The following is a 21,418-nucleotide window of genomic DNA, read 5'->3' as shown; positions in this document are numbered from 1 at the left end:
TACAGGCCAGTTGCAGTCCCTTATTTTATTTGCAGATTTTTCTCAAAGTATTTAGAAGTATAGTAATATGAAATGCAAAAACCTGCAGAGAGCCCTGTCGAACAGTCACCAAGCAGAGAAAATACAGGCAACGAATCCATTACTGGAAAGTTCTGACAGCTTTTAATCTGATGCAGGGCTGGAATATATGGACAAATATATATATATATATATGTATATACACACACACCTGCATTAAAACTTAGTAGGTTCAAGGACTTCCAGCCTCACCACACTTACCCTAAATCGTGGTTTGTTTGTCTAACTCCAGTAAAGAGTCCTCATTTTTGTTGAGAGATGTCCGAGATGTGGAGGGGCGTTTTTTTCAATTTATGGCTTCAAGAACCTGACTGCCTGGGACGCAGAGGGGAGTGACACCCACCTCAACACACAGGTGACGAGCAAAGCAGATTAAAACCAGCGCTATTCCTTTCTCCTGTTTTGGTATCAGGCAAGTTTTGAGCACTCACTATGCTTCCACTATACAAACCAGAAAAAGCAGAACAAGTAGGCCTAGTATTTACAACCCAACAAAGACAGTTACCCAGTTATTAAATCATGGGCTGTTCTAAATATCATCCCCCATATTAAAACAGTCACTTGGAATCACAGCATGAAACAGTATCACCTACAGCCTTCTAAATAAATTAGAAAACATTCTTTTCATTTTGCATAGTATTTGCTCCAAACCAGAATTACCAACCAGGAAAAGGTGAAAATCCCTGACACCAAAGAGCACAGCGTCACGGGTAGCGTCCCTCTGCCTCTCCCCTAGTATCTTTGTCACAACAGTAACATTTCTTTATGTTCCTCCATTTCTTGTCCTCAGCCATTTCCCAGCTTACTGCAAGAGCTTCCGCCATCTCAGCCACCTCCCCAAACAGGCCAGTACTACTCTGTTCTCGGGTTAAATCACAAACTTTTCAACAATTTCAGATCGCTAAGTGTAAGTCTGTGTAAACAAAACATGCTAACAGTGCAAAATACTACTTGTTTTAGCCAGAAAAACACACTCTTCAATTTTTAGGCCAGCATAAGCTGAACAAGAAGCAAACCCACTATCAGATAACGAAAAAAGCACTCTTAAAATTTACTCAGAAAATCACTTAACTGTGCTTTATTTTCAGGGCATTGACCATGGCCTTTTTATGGTAGCATTTTTTCCCCTGACATTCCAAAGGTTTTTCAACTGATTATGGTTACTCCTCAGTTCTGATAGAGGTTAAAAAAACCCAAATACAACCCTGCTCTTGAGCATATTCTGCCTTTCTACACTGCTCGAAACCAACCCTGCTTCCATAATCATCGCTACAACTTAAAGGTCTCCGCATCTTTTGACCATCAGTGACTAAACCTATCCCATGAGAGGTCATACTGAGTTACCACCACGAAGCTTAGACATACACATATGCAATTTGCATGTACGTAGGTCTGGATAAACCCCCTGAGACTTCCCTATATAAAGAATTCTGGAACAGGTTCCCTGTGCGGCACCCCATTCGCCCTGTACAATGCTCCTCCTTCACCAATACAACAACCTCTGCACAAACCCACAAGTTTTCATGAGCACCAAAATTACTGGGAAAAAACCCACACACTCCTCGGTACATTGCACTTTCCACCTTTCAAAAAGGACAACCCACCACCTTCCACCCACATCCTAAAACTAATAATGAAAAAAAGTATCTCAAATAAGTGGTTTTTTTTTTTCCCCCCAAACCAAAGGGAAGAGGTTTACCTTATTAAATCCCATCCATATATCGAGTACCAATAGCAATATAGGCAACCAAACATTAGTTCTGTATATTAGGACTTTTATTTTCCATCAATTTTTAGTTTCAGACAGACTCTTGCACGGGTGGCTCATATCCATCGGCTCGCTCTACTTTAGTGCCTGCCTCATCGCCAGAAGGTTTTCCAGCACCACCACCTTCACCATGTAGTTCCATCAGCTTGCCCACTAAAAAGAAGAAGCATTATGAACAGCGTGAGGTGCACCTATTTAAACAATTTTTTTAATTGCTGAATTGTTTATCACATACAAATTAAACCACCAGAACAGTTTAAAGTAGGTATGATCAAGTCCATTCCAGAAAGCTCATGCAAGGAGATGCTGCTGTAGTTAACTGGCAGCCAGACAAAAACAAGTAGTGAAGCGCTACGTAATGAAATTACACATTAAACTTTTCTTTTTCTGAGAAGAGGTAAAGTCAAGAACCTACTACTGCGTTATATGGGAATGTCAGAAAATGGGAAAATGGAATCATTCCATGTCATCTGGGACCGAAACATTTTGTCATCATTCATTCCCAAGCCAAAGCCTTTAAACAGTCAGCAGCAGTTTCAGGCAAGAATTCAAAAAAAGTTCCCAACTGAATGATCACTGCTTGGCTGTCAAGCCTGAAAGCCAGATGTCAGACTAGAAGGACAAGTGTCCTTTTCACTGCTACAGCTACTTAAGCTTATGATGCTGCTTTAACATCTTTATGCAAAAACAAATGCATTTTAAACTAACAGCTTCCCACATCCTCCTCCAAGAACGTTAAAGGTTTGCAGTAATCTACTTACATTCAAACTTGGGCTTCTTCAGCATCTTAACCTTGCGGACATAGACATCATGAAGAGGGTAGATGGACTGACATGCCTTCTCTATGTCTTTGCCAATGCTGTCTGGGATCCTGAGAAATCAGAGAACACACCAGTACCAGAACGTTAAAAATTGTGCCTGCTTCTTCATGAGCAATACAGGCTTAAAATAATTCTTAAAACTACATAATACTCTGCAGAAGTTTGAATCATCAATACTGCCTTTGTTCTCTTAACCATTTTCTTCAAGTATGTTTAGATTTTAAGACATTTTCCTTGTAGTGTTAGAAGGGATATAGTACAAGTGTGCTCATTTTGAGAGCAAATCTGCCATCAAACTTCTGGAAGCAAACACCACACTTTAGAACACTTCCTTCTGCCAGAAGAACCCAGAACATCCACAGCCCCGCCTGATCCAGAAATACAATTTTAGCCTGTGAAAACACGAATCAAAGATCTATGTAGATCCTGATTTTACATTTACGTAAACGTGACGGTTGATGGAAGTCAGAGAGAACATTTGAAGAAAATGGCACCTTAGCTTTTAAACACAAGAGGCACCTTGCCTGGTCTCTGCCAAACAGTACGTGAAGGACCAGCATTCCCTAAGTACTCAGTAACAAGTGACCACCAACCAACTTATCTGAACCGGGCAGGGGGTGGGGGAGGAACCAAAGCTTACAGCTTATTGACAACTTCTTTCAGGTCATTGGTTTGGACCTCTCTGGTCATGATTTCCATCATCTTCTTGCGAATCTGTCGAACCTGCTGATGCTGGGCATACGAGGTCTTGCGGATTTGGTTATTACGCTTCTTCGTAAAACCCACACAGAAGAGGCGCAGTAGGTAACCATCGGTAGTTTTGACATCTACGTGGGCTTCAATCATTGTCTACAAAAGAAATGGTCATTTATGATCAGCATGATAGACAGGTTTCTCAAAACTGTACCTGATGCTCATTAATACCTGCTGATGCCACTTCAAACAATATGTCAGTGGATACCTCCTTTCCTAAAAGCCCTAGCAACAACACAGACCTTGCCCTTTACACACCTGCCATTTTTTGACCATGGAGCACATTTTATCCCGGGTGAGGTCCATTCCATGGAAGTTGGTCAGACAATTTTTGCCCTGAACATCCTCAGTTACCAGTTTAAATTTACGGAAGGCAACCTCATCATTCTGCAGGTCAGCCAGACTCACTTCAAATACACGACCCTTCAGTCCATCAGAGGCAATTTCTGTATTATGAAATAAGATAAAACACCTTTCATTAAAATTAGAAAAGTATTATTCAAATCAGATACTCATTTTCATTTGATGTTTTCTAATAGTAGGTGATGCCACTAGCTTCACAGTTCTCAAGTCTATATGTATATTGACAAAATCAAATCAACTGACAGAACAAAATACCATATTGTTACCTATGTAAAGAATCTTTGGAAGATAATTATCTCAGATGCTGAAGAGAAATAGCAGTATACTGCAGATTCCAGTATGTGTAATTATTTGAGGGTTTTTTTAGAACTGGAAGGGATTCCAAAGTATTTGGAAATTATGAAAACTAATTAAAACATAAACATAAAAAGCCACATGTGCTCAGCAGATAAAGCAGCAATGGACACATTACTAAGCAGTCATCTCACAGCTCTACCTGTAGCAATTAACCATTTTAACACTGGCTGACATACTTGGGTTACAGTGACCCTTATTTTACTTGTTTCACATATACACAGAACAAAATAACGATCATTTTTGTAACTTTTAAGTGGCAACTATTTAGCCATTCTACACAGCTAACCTTCCAAAAACACTACGACCTGTATCCGGACCCCTGTGGATTCGTAACAGAGACTTCCTTTTCCTGAGGTGTGCCAGATCATATAAAAAACCTTTACTATTCAGTGATAACATCTACATACACTCCCATTAAGTTAGCAATTATAGCTCTCAACAGAGATTGATTTACCTAAAAGCTTCACATTTCAGTCTCTTCTAACACTATGGTATTTGCAGTCCTATTATGACCAAGGTCTCCTGTAATACTGTCTCCACATCCCCCTCCGTGACAATCAGAATGACTTCGTAGTTCCTCAAACTCATCATGCTACTACAACAGTGGTTCATTAGCAACTGCAGCCATGTCCTTCTGTATCATACCCATGGTCTAGCACTCTTGCACAAACAAGGACCACACTGTATTAACTTCCCTACAACTACTAAGGTCATTTGTTTAAGCAACTCAGTCAACTTAAGAAAACTCAAAGCAAATCAGTTAGAAGTGCCTTTTTAAAAAAAAAAAAAAAAACTTCCTGGTTCATAATATTATGAGCAAAACCAATTTGTCAGCAGTTCTTTACTCGAGTCTCAATTGGAGCTAGCAGATGGAACAAATACATCTCCCTCTGCTGCACAAAACCCCACTACTCACTAGTTCCTTGAGTCCTGGTGACAAGTGTCTTCCCGATGTTTCGGATATTAAACATTGCTGGTGCTTTGACATCATACCAGTCCTTTTTGGAGAAAGGATCAACCCTTGATTTAAATAAAGCAGAAAAGATATTTTTATACTGACTTTCTCAGATCAAACCAGGCTGACTGAAGCAAGACCTTTCTCCCCCTGTGCTTTCCGAAATGGAAATGCAAACGTCAACATTTTAACGTGAATAGGTTGGCAAGTATACACATACAGACAGTTAGCATTACTCACTACAGTGAGGCAAAAATTCATTTAAATTTAGTTCAGAATGTCGGAAATCAACTGCACAAACATCATAAAGCCACAGTAACAGAAAACCATACAGCGCTACATTTCGGCTACCGCGCAGGACCGGTACAGGCAGCGCGCTTCACCCAAGCCCCCCACGAAAACCCCTCCATTTCACTTATTGACTTCTGCAGCTAACACGCACCAGGCGCAAGGCCGCTTGCGCCAACGCCACCCGCGACCCCCCGCTTCTGCGCCGAGCAAGCTGCGCCAGGCCCGCCAGCGCGCAGAACCGCTGCCGGGCGCAGGCCTGGCCGCCCCGGCCCCTGCCCCCCGCCCGGCCGCCCAGCGCTCCCCGCCCCGCGGCCCTTCCCGGCGCCGGGACAGCAGGCACATGGCGGGGCTGCGGGGCGGCCGGGCCCCGCGCCCTCACAGCGACGCCCACCGCCGCCATCCCCCGCCACACCGGGGCTCCCCCCGCAGGCCGCCCCTCCCGCCGCCACGCAGCGCGCCCCCCGCCCGGCCGCCGCCATGACAGCCGCGGCCCGCGCCCGGCCGCCGCCATCCTCCCCGCATCCACGGCATCCTGCCGCCTCGGCATCCCGCCCGGCGCCCCCGGGCCCCGGCTCCTCCTCTCCCGGCCGCCCTTACACTTTCTTCTTGGCGCCCTTCTTGCCGCCCTTGGTGAGACGCTTGTTCTTGCCGACCGCCATGGTCCCGCCCCGCCGAGGAAAAGGCCGGAAGCAGCTGCTCGCGCGAGATTATTCGAGAGCGGGGCTCGCGCGAGAGCCGCGGGCGGCGGAGACGTTCTCGCGAGAGGGGAGGGGGCGGGGGCGGGCGGCCCCCTGGGACGTACCACGGCGGGACGGAACCAACGGCGCGGGGGGAGGAGGGGGGCGCCTCCGCCCCGCCGCGCGATCTGGGCTATACCGTCGTGCGCCACCGGCTGAGCGGAAGGGCGAGATTTAAGGGGGTAAGAAAGAAAAGAGAAGACCTCCTGAAAAATACAGAGTGCAAAAGCTCAGGGCTGTGTGTTTGCAGGACGCAGCGCACCCACGACACCAGCCGCCCTGGCCGCGCCGGCCCCCGCGCGTTCGAAAGGCGGGAGGGGCAGACGTGAGGGGAAGCGGGAGCTGGGGCCGGCGTCGGGCCCTCTGCGGGGCGAGCGGCATCAAACATGGCAGCGCTTGCCCTGGGGCCGCAGGGACAGGGCCTGCGCTGACCGGGAGGGTGCCAGGCAGTGGCTGCTGCCGGACTGTGCAGAGATCCCGCCTTCGTGGAGGAAGAGGGGGGAAAGGCGGGGTTGGGAGAGGGAGAAATAATGTCTGTGGCCTCTCTTGTCTCCTTACAAAACCACACAAGGAAGAAACAATATTTTAAAAGCCCAGCTGCCCTGAGATCACGCTGAATGAGGCTTTGCCCATCCCATTCAAAGAAACTCAGATGTCTGGATTTTTGCCACTCTTACAACTTAGACTGAAAGTCTCAGGCAGTCATGTGGAGAAGTGAGAGGACAATGCCTGGCAGCAGGTGCCAGGGCAATGTCCCTGCCCTGGCACAGCTCCTCCTTGCTCAGCACTGGGGAGCATGGCCCGGCTGTCAGATCTTTCAGGACCACTGAGATCCAACAAGAGCCCTGTACTCCCTCAGCCTCGCCCCACCACACAACCCACCTCTGGCCCTCAGAGCTCTTCGTGGGGCACCCCAGCCTCCTCTGTGTGCCTTACAGTGCACCCCTGGGTCCCCAGGGAGCCAGCAAGGTGCCTGGCCACCAGGGCACACAGAGTGCTGCTCTGCGGCACCTTGGCTGAACACGTAGGTGCTCAGAGCACGGCACCGGGGATGGGAGATGCCCGAGCAGGGCAGCTGTCCTGCAGGCAGCCAGGGATGGCACTGCCTATCAGACTTGTGCAGATGTGCGGCTCCAGTGGGCAGAGCATACCGGGATGGGGTTTGCTGCTCTGGCTCTGCTCAGAGCAACAGCCCAAAAGGAGGTGCCGCCTCCTGCAGGTTCTGTGCAGCCAGTAGCCTGCAGCTCACAGGTTAAACCTGGATGGGGGCTTTTCCTCTGGAGACCTCAGGGTGAGGTGGTTTGTGTCACCAGGGCAGAGATGCATGGTGGTCATTCTCCAAGGGCTGAAGGGCTGAGATAGAAAGAGAGCAGAGACCAAACCCCTGTGTCTGCAGAGGCCCCAGGCATCCTCTCCAGACAGCACCAGCCCACCCAGCCCTTCCCACGCTATGAGGAAGCTGAGGCACCAAGGGGCCAACTAGAAGTTGCTGGTCTGGGTGCCCCAAGTACCTCCACTGATTCCTCCTCTCCACCCTGCGCAGGGGTGCAGAGCCCACCTTGCCCGGGGCAGGGCATGCTGCCCTCACTGAGCCTGCAGCTTCTCGCTCTGATGCCTCATGTGCTGCACAGTGAGCCCTAGGCACACACAGTCCGTCACCCCTGCACTCCCCAGCAGCACAGCCCTGGCAGGCCATGACAGCCTGACCATCCGCCTGCCTCCCTGCAGGCAGGGCTGGCACCGGGGTGGCACAGGGCAGCAGCAAAGGGGAGGGCATGGGGCAGTAGGAAGCTCCCATCAGCCTACCTGGGTGGGCCAGGATGGGAGAGGGAGATGCGGTGCCCAGGCCAGCGCTGGGCAGTTGGGACTACCCTGGGACAAGAGGGGACCACAGGCTGTGGTTCACTAACAAACCTCACGGCAACCTCTGGCAAGGATGCCTGAGGGTCCTCCAGGTAGGGTAGGCTCTAGCACAGGTAGCTGTACCACACCAGCTAGAGACAGCACTGGGATGCAGTGCTGATGGCAGGCCCTTGCCGGGCATCCAAGCTTGTTCCTCCTTCTGGGGACACCATCGCCTTCCCACCCACACCAGGACAGTGGAAGGCAGAGTGTGATGAGAATGCCCATCCTCCTTCCACACCCAGCAGGAACAGGGTCTTGTCAGCCTCAAAGAGTCAGCAAGGGGGCCATGCGGATCTTCCGTGTTTGCGAGTTTTTGGCCAGGTGCCTGAACTGTTCCCACTGCAGGGGCTGTGCAGCCTTGAGGAGGATTTCTTGAGAGGCCCACAGAGTGTAGAGATGCCACCACAGCCCAGGGCAGAGCACTCTCCACCTTCATCATGGCCAGTCTTAGACCTTTTCCAGTCTTTTGGGGAAGGTGGTGCCCAGAACCGAGCCTACCACAAGCTGAAGTATATGGTGAGCCTGGGACAGAAGAGGGGGCAACTCTGCTGTCCTTGGGACAAGTAGGTCAGGTCTGATGGTGACACACACTTGAAGGGTGCATCTTCTTGCAGCCCACAGCGCTAGTGCTGAGGCCCACTCGTGGAGTGTCAGCATCCAGACATGTCATTGTCCTCCTTGAATCACTGGTGGGGCAAACTTGGTTGCTCATGCAGAAGAGAGGCAGCTGAGGACTCCTGTGACTTTCTTCCTCCTGTGACTTTCTTCCTCATCCTCTGTTTGCCACTTCCCAGCACAGTCTCTCTCATGTCTTTGAAGAGAAGGATGGAAACCACTTGCACCTGGTGGTGACACCTTCTCCTGGGCAGTGTATGCCTCTCCCTCTGGAGGGGACACTCTTCCTGGGGCTCCAACCTGCAGAACCTCTGCAGGTTCTCCCTGATGAATGAGGGAAAGGGGTGGGAGTTTTTGGTGCGCTCAGGCTGGCTTCTGGCTCTTTGCTTGTCTCTGCCTCAGTGGAGCGGCCAGGAGCATGTGAGGTGGCGGTGGGGCAAAAAGCATCCTGGCACTTCCCAGGGGTATGAACTTGCCTGCAAGAGGGCGCAGGGGGAAGGGACATACAGCTCCTGAGCACATGTGGGGCAGCCATGGACGTACCACAGCATCCAAGAGGGGCAGGAGCATCTGTCAGCTGCCCCAGAGGTGACGCTAACGTCCTGCCCCCGCACCAGGGAACTAGGCATCTTGCCCTGCCACCCAAGCAGACCCTGGTGTCCTGCCCGCCATGGGACACTTGGCCAAGGTCAGAATGCATGGTCCAAGGCAACATGGGCGGGGGGCACCTGAGGGGACATGTGCAGCCAGTCATGTGGTTCGTTAATGACTACCTAATGACCTTGGGGGCTGCGAGGGGGAGTGGGGCCTCCTGGCTACCCACACACATCCGCTGGACCTTGCTCTTTGCCCTGCCCCTCCTCCTGGATCCTTGCCCATTGGGCCCAGCTGGGGCCAGTATAAAAGAGGCACAGAGGAGTGGGAGGGAACCTGGAGACCCTAAGGCCATAAGGGAAACTGAGGCACATACACAGGTGCGGGTGAGGGATGTGTAGGGGACCAAGAGTGTCTGTGGGAGGGGACCATGAGGAACTCAAGCATCCAGTGGGAGGGGGAGGATATGTAGGTGATCCCAGTGTCAGAGCAGGGGTGGGTCTATAGGAGACCCAGAGGTCCAGGGGGGTGTTCTATAGGGGACCCAGGCTTCTGGGGAGTACGGAATTGCAGGGGACCCGGGGTCCATCGGGTGTTCTGTAGGGGACCCCGGCATCCAGGTGGGATGCACAGATGGCCCAGGTGTTGGGGCTGGGGGGGAGGGGGCATGCATTTAGAGGGGGTTTGTGAGGGACCCAGCTGTCTGGGAGGGGGAATTTGTAGAGGACTCAAGCGGTCAGGGTGGGCTTTCCGATCAGGGGCCCAGAAGTCCTGATGGCCCCAACCCCACTTTCCGCAGGTACCCATGGCAGGCTGGGCCTTATGCATGACCCTGGTGCTGGCAGTGCTGGCAGAGGCAGCGGGCGAGAGTCGCTATGATAAATTCCTGCGGCAGCATGTGGACCACCCCCAGACATCTGTGCTTGCAGCGCACCGCTACTGCGAGACCATGCTGGCACGCCGGCGGGTGACGGCCCCGGGACGGGCCTGCAAGCCCTCCAACACCTTCGTGCACGCACCGGCCGAGGAGCTGGTGGCTGCCTGCACCCAAACACCTGACGAAGCGGGGTTCCACAGCACCCCGACAGCCATGGGCCTCACAGCCTGCCGCCTGCGGGGGCGGGACACTCGGCCCCCTTGCACCTACCGGGCCCGGCAGCTCCAGCACCATGTGCGTGTTGCCTGCGTTAATGGGCTGCCCGTGCACCTCGCTGGCACCCACGCACCCACCCAGTGAGGCTTGACGTAGGGGGGCTGTAGGTGGGGACATGGATTCTTCTTCCCACCGGGGGCTCCGTTGGGGCCTGCAATAAAGGAGGTGCCACAGGCCTGGGTTCTGACATCAGCTTCTGGGGGGACCCTGCAATCCTACCCCTCCCTAGATGCCCCTGAGCCTCCTTGGGTGCCCCTGACCCTGTCCAAGGTGGACCTGGCCCCCCATGTGCCTCAAACCCCTGGGTTTTCCCAACATCCCGGATGTCCTACAGCCCCTTAAGTCACCTATGACTTCTCTTGTGCCTCATAGACTCCCCTTTCCTGGGTGCACCACAACTCCCATGGATGCCCCATAATCGCCCCGGGGTCCCCTTGATCCCCTGGATGTGCATTCAGCTCTCTCCCCTGGTGTCCTGACTCTTTGGGTGTCACATTGCTTTCCTGGATACCCCATAGCTCCTGCAGGGTCTCCCAATCTCCCATGTGGCCCATAACCCCCTGGGTACCCCCAGCTTCGCCCATGTCTGCCCCATAAATCCTCATGTGCCACACAGTCCCCTCTGGCACATGCCTATGACCCCATCTGGGGCCTCTCCAGGGCTGGGGCCGCTCTTGGGCCCACTTGACATCCCCATGGAGCTGGGCACTGTCTGGGGCCACACACAGCCCTGAACCACCACCCCACACACACTGTACACACACAAAAACACAACACCTGTACGCAAGCAAACACACCATGCACACCAAGCATGCACTGTGCACGTGACAAACAACCACACACCATACTTGCAGCACAAAACATACACACAACATGCATACACAGCACAAACACACACACCCCACACACATACACACATATACAAACAAGTATTTTCTTGGGTTTGGGTGGGATTTCATGTGTTTCAGCTTGTGTCCTGTCACTGGGCACCACTAAAAAGAGCATAGCTCCCTTATCTTCATCCCTCCCCATCGGTACACTGATAAGCTTCCCCTACCTGAGCCTTCTCTTCTCCAGGTTGAACAGTCCCAGCTCTCTCAGCCTCTCCTCCTATCAGAGATGCTGCGGTCCCTTCAGCAGCAGCAGCAGCCCTTTGCTGGACTCCCTCCGTTGTGTTTATGTCTCCCTTGTGCTAGGGAGTCAGTACTTCCATCAGGACTCCCTTGACAACAAGACCAGAGCAGAGGACCCCCAGCCTACTGGGCTGCATTAGGCTGAGCGTTGCCAGCAGGTAGAGCAAGATGATCCTGCTACTCTGTTCAGCACTACTGAGACGTCCCAAATGCACTCAGAAATTGTAGCTGAGGAGGAAAAGAAGCGCAGCAAATGGTCTTCCTCATCCTTTTCAATTGCTCCCCATCCAAAATGTCTCTTCCTCATGTGCCTTTAGTAACTCAGGTGCTCCTTTTCTGGAATTTAGCAGAAAGGCACTTGGAGGGCCCTCTGTGATCTGGTGAGCTCCAGCTCTCAGCTGTGCCCTGGTGAGGAGAGCTGTACACTGGAGAAGAACTGAGGTATTTCAAGGGCATTTGGGGCATTCCTGGCCTGACAACTTCCAGCAGATTCACTTCTCCACCCTCCAGGCCATGGGAGGAGGTGGGAGGGCTGACCCCCTCGAGAGGGAATGCCTGGGGTCTCTGCAAGTACAAGTTTGATCTCTGCTCTGTGTCTTTTTGCCTTGGTTCTTCAAAGCTTGGTAGAGGACTCCAGCCTCTCCATCTGTTCTCTGGCAGCTCAGATCATCATGACACTGAGAGAGAAAAATATCGCCACTGTGAGTTACCCTACAAGCCTTGCACAACAGGCTCTGAAGAGCATGGGAGAGGTGGCACCCCATCTTGGGTAGACAGCTCCGAGCAGCAGTCCCAAAGCAGCAATGCCAGTTCGGGGATGCCCTGCACACTGGGGCTACCTGAGCGGGCTGTAAAGTCAGGGTTGGTCCTTGCACCTTCCCTTTGCCTGCAGGGCAGCCCCACCCCTCCAGCACATCCTATCCCATTGCTATGCTGTTGGTTCATCCCTCTGCTGTGTTTTCCCCTAAGAAGCAACTCTGCTTCTTCAGCATATGTTAGTGTCTGCTCTTTGTGAAGGCTAAAGGAAAAAAAAATCTCAGCCACAAAGGAATCAGGATCATCCTCAAGGCTGTTAGCACATCCGCTCTTTCCATCAGCCAGTGGCAATGCAGGTCATAGCCAGATATTTTACCTCCGAGGCAAAGCACCAGTTGATCTTCTGGCTTCATAACAAGGATCATAACAAGCTGCTCCTGCCATCTCCAAAAGAAGACACCAGGATGAGAACTGACTCTGCAGGGCTTGTGTGTCATGTGAAAGGGGATGGAAGGGGAACAACAGCATGCAGCCTTAGAGCTTTTTTCCCCCCATCACTTGCTACTATGCATGGTCCTTAGAGCTGCATACCTCTTGTTTCAGGAGCTCTGTGGTGAGGTTGAGGGGAACCAGCACAGGAGATGGTCTCCAGTGATGTCAGTCCCTGTTCTAAATGTCCCAAAACATTAGGAGGTACAAGAGGATCCATCTCCATCTGGCCTTGGTCTCAACGCTGAAAGAGAAAAAGGAGTTCGTAGTAGGATTCTGCCTTGAAAATAAATCACCTCTTTTGCCACTGCTGACACAAGGCAGAGCACAGGGCTGACCCCTCATCCACACCAAGTTCAGCTGATGTGGCTGAGCTGAAGAATTGCAAGGCATATTGCAGGCAAAAAAGTGACTTGCAGAAATTTCACTAAATTTAATTTATTACCAATTAACATACACTTTGAATTACTGATTTTGGTATTGAGAAGCATAGAAGATATAAAAAATTACATGAGAACTTACGGAAGTGCCTTTCCTCCCCCTTCCCTGTGCACAACATCAGACTTCATGAGTGGGATCACAGCTGCCATGAAAGACTTCTGCACTATCCTTAAACTACTGGGCTGTGTAGTTTTGTGTCGCTTTATCCAGAGACACAAAAGGCCTTTGCCACAAGCAGCGGTGGGCCGTTTACAGGCAGTGGTCAGCAAATCTGTAAGGGCAACAAGCAGCAAAAAGCTAGAGTGGGACTGGTGCCTGAAAATAAAGGAAGGATTGTTTTCATTTTTGTGTTTTAATAAACCTTTGCATTTATTTATAAATTCCATTCTCATTTAGGTATTTTCGTGTCCTGCCCATCATAGCCAAACCTGAAGTCCCAAGGTTTGTGGTTGTTTCTGCCTTGTAACACCACAGACAGAAACTTTCATCACCTCAGTTTTGTGGACAGGAGTTAAGCAGCTTTTCTAAGGTCATAGAGAAAGGCTGAGACAGGAGCTCAGTTCAGGCCTCCTGAAACCTATTTAATGGCCTCCCTTCCCATTTACATGCTTTTCTGTGGAGAAAAGACAAATCATGTCAGTCTGACTAAAATAACTTCTTTTTTTGCTTTCAGTGTACTTTTTTCAATTTGTGGCAAGTCCTGCAGTGGATCAGTACAAGCTGCATTACAACAGGCAACCAAACCTGCTCCCAAAACAGCACTATATGCCACCAGGAAGGCAGCTATAAACTTTCTGGATACTAGCACAAAGCTAAGATTTGAGTCATATCTGCTCAAATTTCATGCCCAGAGTTTGCTCTGACAGTGGTCAGCCCGCTCTTCTCATCTGCTGTATTCCAAACAATTAATTCCTTAGCCATGAACTGGGCTGTTGCTTGTTTAGTACATGCAAATGAAGCAAATAATGCTCTCTCACATGCTTCACTATAGCTCACATGCTTGCTTTAAGATCATACTTCCACCACCCAGCATCTGATGATGTAAGAGAGGCATGAGCAGCATGTTAACATTCCCAGTGCTACGGTGGAAATTTATTTCTGCTTCTTGAAAAGCAATGGCATTTTTGCAGAACCATAGCAGGGAATTGCTTAAGCAGGTACTGCAAAGGCTTTCAAAAAATATTTACTCAGCGAAGTCAAAACTGGGCTCCATGGATTTGGCAGAACAAGTCCCATGAAACTGGGCTGTCACTGCGTGCCAGGCATGCCAAAATTGACAAGGAAAAAGCTCCCCTCTGGTGCTATTGCTTGCTCTTAAAATATACCTTGCACAAACACAGCAAAATACAGCTGGTTTCTCTCCAGCTTTGCTCTAATATTTTTTTCCATGGGGGTTTGGTCCCCCGCCTTCTTATAACCAAATAACTCATCCAAACAATGTGGTAAGTATTCCAACATCACAATAGCTTGAAAAGCTCGGTGAAGAGTAGAAACATTCATAAATATCAGACCTGATATATTTTTAAAATAAAAATATCTTTTTTTTTAATGAGTATGGTTCTTTCTGTAACTTTAGGCACGAATTCTGCTTTTTATCGTAAAACAGACTAATTCAATATTTTGAAGCATTTGTCAAAGGAAGGGGAAAACTTTACTTCTTCTACCTCTCCAATGTTAAATTTTTTTCTTCCAGAAGGAAATTCCAGGGTATTCCTCTTCGTATTCACACTAAAATAAAGATATCAACTGAGTTTTTTAAAAAATCCATGAGCTTTCCATTTGAATTAGTCTGGGTTTTGTTAGCTGTATCTCACAAAGAAGAATAAGTCCTTTAGACTAATTTTCTTAGGCTTTTTCTGTGAGCACAACAGCAACTGGCTTCACATCACCCTAGAGATGACTCTTCAAATCACCTTTCGAGTCTGGCCCAAAAAAAGCCCTTTTGCTGTGTCATAAGGCACATTTTTGAATGAACGCACAGTTTAACTGCAGGGACTAATTTCTACCATCACAAGTATCTCTGTGAGTCCATATTTTTTCTATTTCTTTATTTACTTCAAGAAAAATTGTTTGGAGAGAATAGAGCTGTTCCTTTCTCTCTGGTAAATGAAAAGGCTCTGTAGCTTGGGCTGAGTGGTGGGGCTGAGTGACTCACCATCCCTTGTCACTGAGGAGTGGCAGAAGCCATCCCCTTTTCTGTGAGCAGGGTTTTAAATACTGGGAAGTTCTTACCTCTACCCCATAACAAATGAGGCCAGAGCCAGTAAAAAGTCACAGCTTTCTGTGAAGGACTGAGCTGAGAGGAAGCAAAGAGAAAGGACCAGGCCTCTGGGAGCACCTGGGGATTTTGCTCTGAGGTGCATCCCAGCATGGCACACATGGCACACAGACTGATAGAACTGTTTAGGCTGGAAAAGACCTTTAAGATCACAGAGTCCAACTGTTAACGTAGCACTGCCAAGCCCACCACTAAACCATGTCCCTAAGCACCGTCTACATGTATTTTAAATACCTCCAGGGGTGGTGACTCCACCACTTCCCTGGGCAGCCTGTGCCGGTGGTTGACAACCCTTTCGGTGAAGAAATTTTTCCTAATATCCAATCTAAACCTCCCCTGGTGCAACTTGAGGCCGTTTGCTCTCGATCTATCCTTTGTTACTTGGGAGAAGAGACTGACACTCATCTCGCTACAACCTCCTTTCAGGCAGCTGTAGAGAGCTATAGGGTCTCTAAGCCTCCTTTTCTCCAGGCTAAACAACCTCGGTTCCCTGGGCTGCTCCTCATTAGACTTGTTCTCTAGACTTTTCACCAGCTTCATTGCCCTTCTTTGGACACGCTCCAGCCCCCCAATGACTTTCTTGAGTGAGGGGCCCAAAAGTGAACACTGTATTTGAGGTGCGGCCTCATCAGTGCTGAGTACCTGTGGCAGCTCAAAGAGGCTTTTATCTTGGCAGCCCGCTCTTGTTGTCTTTGAAATATGTGGTAATGGCCCAGGCGTCTGACAGAGCAAATAACCAACCCCAGCTTTTTCCACGTACACAGAAACCTTGGGACAGAGGTGCTTGAAGGAGTCAGCACTGACGAATGCAGAAAATGTACTCCTCTTGCTGCAGATACCTCTGTTTCCTTGGCTCTGCTTTGTTGTTTTGAGGTCCTGCCACATATAAAGAGGAACCAGAGCAGCCCTTGGCTCAGTCTTTGCTCCAGGCGTCAAAGGCAGCTGAAGAAGCAAGGTGCTCGGTGCACTGGCCAGACCTGCTCGTCCTTCTCCCTGCAGCCCCATACCAGCTGGTGGCTTTCCCCCTTGCTGCTCTCTTCTACCACCTCTGTGCTTCAGGGCACCTCTCTCTGACCGTCTGGTACGTGGCTGTCACCCCTGCTGCTGCACCGAGGGCAAGTCCTGCCTGTGGATGCTTTCTGGGGGATCTCCTGGACCGAGGTGCAGCGGCACACATGGTAGTAAGTCCCCGCTAACTCAGGTAGGGACATTTGTATGGCTTGGATGTGAGCCGTCTCCAGTCCTGCCTCTGTGCACCGGGGCCAGATCAAGGTCATTAAGGAAAACCAGCCAGGCCAGCCACTCCAGTGTTGTAAGAGATGGGTTTAGGGGTGTACCAGGATGAGCACATGGGCAAGGGGAGCAGGGAGGGAATGGGGACTGTCTTTGGTGTGACGAGGATGTGGGCCAGGCAGGGCCAGCAGTATCTATCTGCTGCAGTCCCTCCCCATTCCTGCTTGCGGACACGATGGCCCTGGTGATCCCTCAGCCCAATGACAGGCCAAGAGGCAAACTATGGGGGGGCTGTGGAGGCTGCGGAACCAGACCAAGCCCCACTTACCAACACCCTCGCAGGAGCTTCAAGCCTCATTTTCCCCAAAAGGCAGCCAAAGGGCATCTGGTCTCTTCTAGGTACATATTCCTCCTTGCTGGAGGATGCCTCCTCGCCGGCATAGCCATGGGCAGCTACGCTGTGCTGCTCCTCATCCCTGCTGCTGGCTCTGTGCTTGTCCTCCTCTCCGTCAGCCCAGCTCATGCCCACACCTGGGTCTTTGCTCTCCAGATGTCCTGGCAGACACTCTGCCACCTGGGTCTGAGCAGCCTGGAGCTGGACCCTCAGGATGCCAGGTAAGGCTCTGCCTCCTTCCCGTTCCTGCCCTCGGCTGGAAGCCCTCCCGGCCATTTTGTGGGGGTGGAGGCCCCCTGGGCTGCACTGACTGTTCCACAGCCAGCAGCCTCCCCTCTGGCTCCGGCCACATCCCCGTGCGTGGGCGACCCTGCGGGCCTGGCAGCGCTCTGGGGACGTGGGACAGCGCTCCCCCTGCGCGTGGCCTTGCACCTGTGCCTCTAACGCTCCCTTCGAGGGACTCCCAGCAGCTCTCGGGTGCCCTCTCCTTCCAGGCCAGCCTTTGCCCTCTCTGCCATCGTGCTGCTCACCCCGAAGGCTACGTCTCTGGTCCTGGATGTCCACGAAGGGCTCGTGCTGCTCCAGCGGGGCCAGGGGCCTCTGCAGCCCGCGCTGCCCCTCTGCCACCTTCCGCAGCCCTCCTCGGAGGGCCCCTGTGCTCCTTCCGCAGGTTTCAGGCGCAGGCCGAGTCCTGCGGGGCTGCCCCTGCCCACTGAGGGCCGCCGGGCAGCGCTGCCTCTGTGCCCTGGCCCTGCAGGGGCTGCGTGCGGGCTGGCGGCGGGGCTGGCTGGCAGGCAGGGCTGTGCTGGCCTGGGCCGCCTGCCCCACGCCCGGCCACGGGCCCTGCTCCTTGGGCCGGCCTACTACCTGTGCTGCGTGCTGGATGAGGCCCTTCTCGAGGCGGCGGGCTTTGGGCCGGAGGTGCGCCAGGGAGACCTTTCCATCCGTGACCTGTGGATGCTGGAGAGGACGCACCACCTGGCCATCTTCACCCGAATCTGGAACAAGAGCACGTCCCGCTGGCTGAGGAGCCTCACCTTCCAGCGCTGCCCAGCCCAGCCGCTCCTAGCCACCTTTGCCTTCTCCGCCTGGCGGCATGGTCTCCGGCCCGGGCAGGTCTTTGGTTTCCTGTGCTGGGCTGTCATGGTGGAGGCTGACTACCGCACCCATCCCTTCCTCAGTGCCCGGGCCACCTCTCAGGCTGTGAAGATCCTCTACTACGGCACAACCTGGCTCTTCACGCAGCTCATCGCTGCCTACATCCTGGTGGCTGTGGAGACTGAGACCTTCTGCCTTCTCTGCCTGCTCTGGACTTCCTGCAACAGCATCCTTCCCCTCTCCTACAGCCTCGCACTGCTGCTGCTGCCGCTTGCCAAGAAGCTGAAGCAGAACTGAGCCTGTCCTGGGCTAATTTGTGCCACCAGTGGGGCACACCTCTGCACATGTGAGCATGCAGGGTGGGAAGTGCTATTGGCCAAGCAATCTCATATAACAGTATCTCCGGAGAACCAGGTTGGCTTTTACTCCTGGGATATCCCCCAGCTTTGAGGACTGCTCTGAAGCAGGGAGGCAAGGTCACCAGACCACTGGGCAGGAAGGCTTCCAGCCGCACTGCCTACCCAGTGTTTGTCCTGGGGCTTTGAGTCTCATTCTCATCTCACAGAGGAAGCACACAATCTCCCCGCCAAACCCATTTGTGCCACTGGGAACCTGAGCGCAAGGAAACAGGCTGGCAGTCTGTCTGGGGACAGCACAAGAAACACCCCTTTCCCCACACAGCAATACTACTGGGTCATATGTGTCTGTGGTGTTCCTCCAGCGATTGCTCCTCAGCCCTGTCCCTGTGGCACGTGGACCCCAACCTGTGTTCTTAATTAGATACCTTCTGCAATCCCCACTCCCTGAGTGGGTGACAAGCTTGTCCACCAGGGTGCAGGGTCAGGTGTGTCCTCTGCCACATGGGGAAGAGGGATGATCCATCCCCTCTAGGATTCCTGCAGAGGATCCTGGGCATGGAGGCAAGAACACCAGCTAGAAAGAGGGGGGCTACTGCCCATAGCATGCTGAGGACAGCACAGTCAAGGGGAAGTAAGCCAGCAAAGTCCTGAAACTTGACTGTGGCATTCAACCGAGGCTTATGTGTCACTTTCCCCACAACAGCTACACAGCAGAAACCCTAATGCACTTCTCCAGCTCATGCATTGGTTTAGGACCCTAAAGCCTAGGTCTGTTTAGGCTGGAGAAGAAGCATGAGCTACCACAGGGGAAAGTATCAGGAAAGCATGAAGCTAAGAGTTTCTGTTTATAAGACAGCAAGGAACCACCCACCAAATCTCCAAGTAATATAGCTGAAAATGCTACAAGACTATTGTTGGCCTCTGGTCTGCTGGGCATGCTGCTTCAGGGTACCAGGGCCAACACCAGACCCAATCTCCAGTGCCCAAACTCAAGGGAAAGCATTCTGATCACGTTAACAACCCTGCCATGCAGGCCCTGTACCAACACCTGTATCAGTGTTTGCCACTCAACTGAAACTCAGCATGCAAAATGGATCCAACCTTGTTTTATGTGGGTTGGTTGGATGTTTGGCTACTTCTCGAGTCCTGCTGAGCACTCAGCCCAAGCTTTGCAAGCCACTTGCCCCACATATTATCTCCCCATTGCCAGCACAGCTTGGATTTGTTGTGGCCAGGCCCTGTCTCCTTCAATGCTGTCCTGTAGAGCTGCCTCCACCTTATTCCCTACATCCATGCCTAGAAACTGAGTCATCTCTTCACCCTATCTGAAAAACATGCTGGGCTTCTTCAGGCAGGTTCTCCAGCTGTTTCATCACTCTGCTAGCCCATGTGAGACCACATACAGCAAGCCAGGGCCAGACTCTCCAGGGTGGCCCACAAGTCAGTGGTTCCCAAGCCAGAATGCTCCTGCCACCTATGTTGGAGGGAAGGGGACCCAAGAGTCAGATGCAAGAAAGCCAGTGTATAAGAAAATCCCCGACAGCCGCAGTTGGAGTCATCCCACATTCTTTCAGCAGGCAGGGGCCTGCACAGTCTTCTCCCTAAGGGGATCAGGGGAAATTCAATGCAAATGGGTGCCCAGCCAAGGAACCATCCCCTCCCAGCAGCAGCAACCATAGCCAAACAGATAAAACAAAACAAAAAAAAATGCAGGTGAGAGATCTGGAGAAAATTCACAGAAAGCATACGAAGTGTCAGAAAACCTGGGGAATTAAAATTGCCCCAAGAGAACAGGCTTGATCTGGAGGTGAATCAGGGCTGGAGGAAAGTACTTAAAAATTTCTCCCCGTTTTGAGCTGGGACAGGGGTAGCTCAGCTAGTGACATCCTGTCTCAGCTCTGCTGATGCTGGGCTCTCTCCACGTGTCCCAAATCTACCCCTTCTCCAAGGGCTGCAGAACTGGTGCCAGGAGCAGGGCAGCTCATCTCCACCTTGTGTTGGGGTGAAAGAGTAAAAGCAACCTGCAACCTTTTGGAATATCTGTTTTTCTGAGCAGTGCCATGGCCTCTTTGCCAAGCTGAGTGGCTGCTGTATGTCTGGAGGGAGGGAGAGGGGCTGGAGGGAGCCAGGCCAGCTTCTCCATCTTCCATCATGCTGCTCTTCCATTGCATCTGTTGGAGTAGCATATTCATAGCGCACCCAGCCCTACGCATTTCCAACTCAAACACCAGCAGCAGTAAGGCCCTCCCAGACCACACGCCAGCTCATCTGTTGATAAAGGGGTTAAATAAATGCTCGACACAAGGGACAGGTGAATTACCAGGTGAAGGGAGGGAGCTGTAGGTATGGGGAAAGCAAAGCAACCTGGCCCTGACTCCCCCCTACAAAGGCCTTGGAGGTGAATTGGGGATTTTCCATTTCATTAACTTTACAAGGGGTAATTCCCAGCATGCAGCATCATCCTCACGAACAGACCCATCCTGGGCTGTCTCTCTCTCTCACTCTTTCACAATCAACAGCCTGCATGGCTGCACCCACTAGACAGGAAAGCCATGCTGTATTAATATCTAATGAATGTAATAGGCAACTGATATTAAATTCCCCACAATGGAAGATAAAGCTGATACAAAAATTACTACTTGTTTCTGTGTTTTTAAGGCGAGAAGCAAAATGGATGCCAAAACCCACAAAAGATGGGAATCTGAAAGCCCCTCCTGGTTCTCCCTTGCAAAGGAGCGTTACGTGAATTGCTCTTGCTCCCCAGGAGAAGCAGCCAGCTGTTCATCCCTGCTGCCCACTCTGGAGTTTTCCTTGGGGGCGAAAAAAGGCTCTGATGCTTTTGGGGGC

At 51.5% G+C, this 21,418-nt stretch overlaps 3 protein-coding genes across 3 annotated transcripts; 2 read left to right on the top strand and 1 right to left on the bottom strand.

Annotated features, from left to right (window-relative positions):
- Nucleotides 1-1,836: 1,836 nt before the first annotated feature.
- RPS3A (ribosomal protein S3A) lies at nucleotides 1,837-6,122 on the bottom strand. The gene is made up of 6 exons (XM_080407521.1): nucleotides 5,984-6,122; nucleotides 5,057-5,160; nucleotides 3,679-3,866; nucleotides 3,308-3,516; nucleotides 2,608-2,717; nucleotides 1,837-1,999 (listed from the first exon to the last, which is right to left on the bottom strand). Exons 1-6 carry the CDS (start codon nucleotides 6,043-6,045, stop codon nucleotides 1,878-1,880), a joined length of 795 nt encoding a protein of 264 aa, XP_080263647.1. The 5' UTR covers nucleotides 6,046-6,122; the 3' UTR covers nucleotides 1,837-1,877.
- Nucleotides 6,123-6,175: 53 nt separating this feature from the next.
- On the top strand, nucleotides 6,176-16,370 carry LOC308071713 (ribonuclease CL2-like). The gene is made up of 2 exons (XM_080407532.1): nucleotides 6,176-6,305; nucleotides 10,037-16,370. Exon 2 carries the CDS (start codon nucleotides 10,043-10,045, stop codon nucleotides 10,472-10,474), a length of 432 nt encoding a protein of 143 aa, XP_080263658.1. The 5' UTR covers nucleotides 6,176-6,305; nucleotides 10,037-10,042; the 3' UTR covers nucleotides 10,475-16,370.
- On the top strand, nucleotides 16,059-21,339 carry MBOAT4 (membrane bound ghrelin O-acyltransferase MBOAT4; the record flags this gene model as incomplete). The annotated part of the gene is given in 8 exon segments (XM_080398261.1): nucleotides 16,059-16,071; nucleotides 16,361-16,568; nucleotides 17,120-17,335; nucleotides 17,609-17,747; nucleotides 17,750-17,813; nucleotides 17,816-17,929; nucleotides 17,932-18,506; nucleotides 18,510-21,339. Coding segments are annotated over 8 exon segments (1,482 nt in total). The 3' UTR covers nucleotides 18,663-21,339.
- Between the last annotated feature and the right edge of the window lie 79 nt (nucleotides 21,340-21,418).

This window comes from Falco punctatus, assembly GCF_963210335.1.
Source record: "Falco punctatus genome assembly, chromosome: 1".
Classification (NCBI taxonomy): domain Eukaryota; kingdom Metazoa; phylum Chordata; class Aves; order Falconiformes; family Falconidae; genus Falco; species Falco punctatus.
The sequence above is the reverse complement of the archived record's forward strand: the minus strand, read 5'-3'. Positions and strand labels throughout refer to the sequence as shown.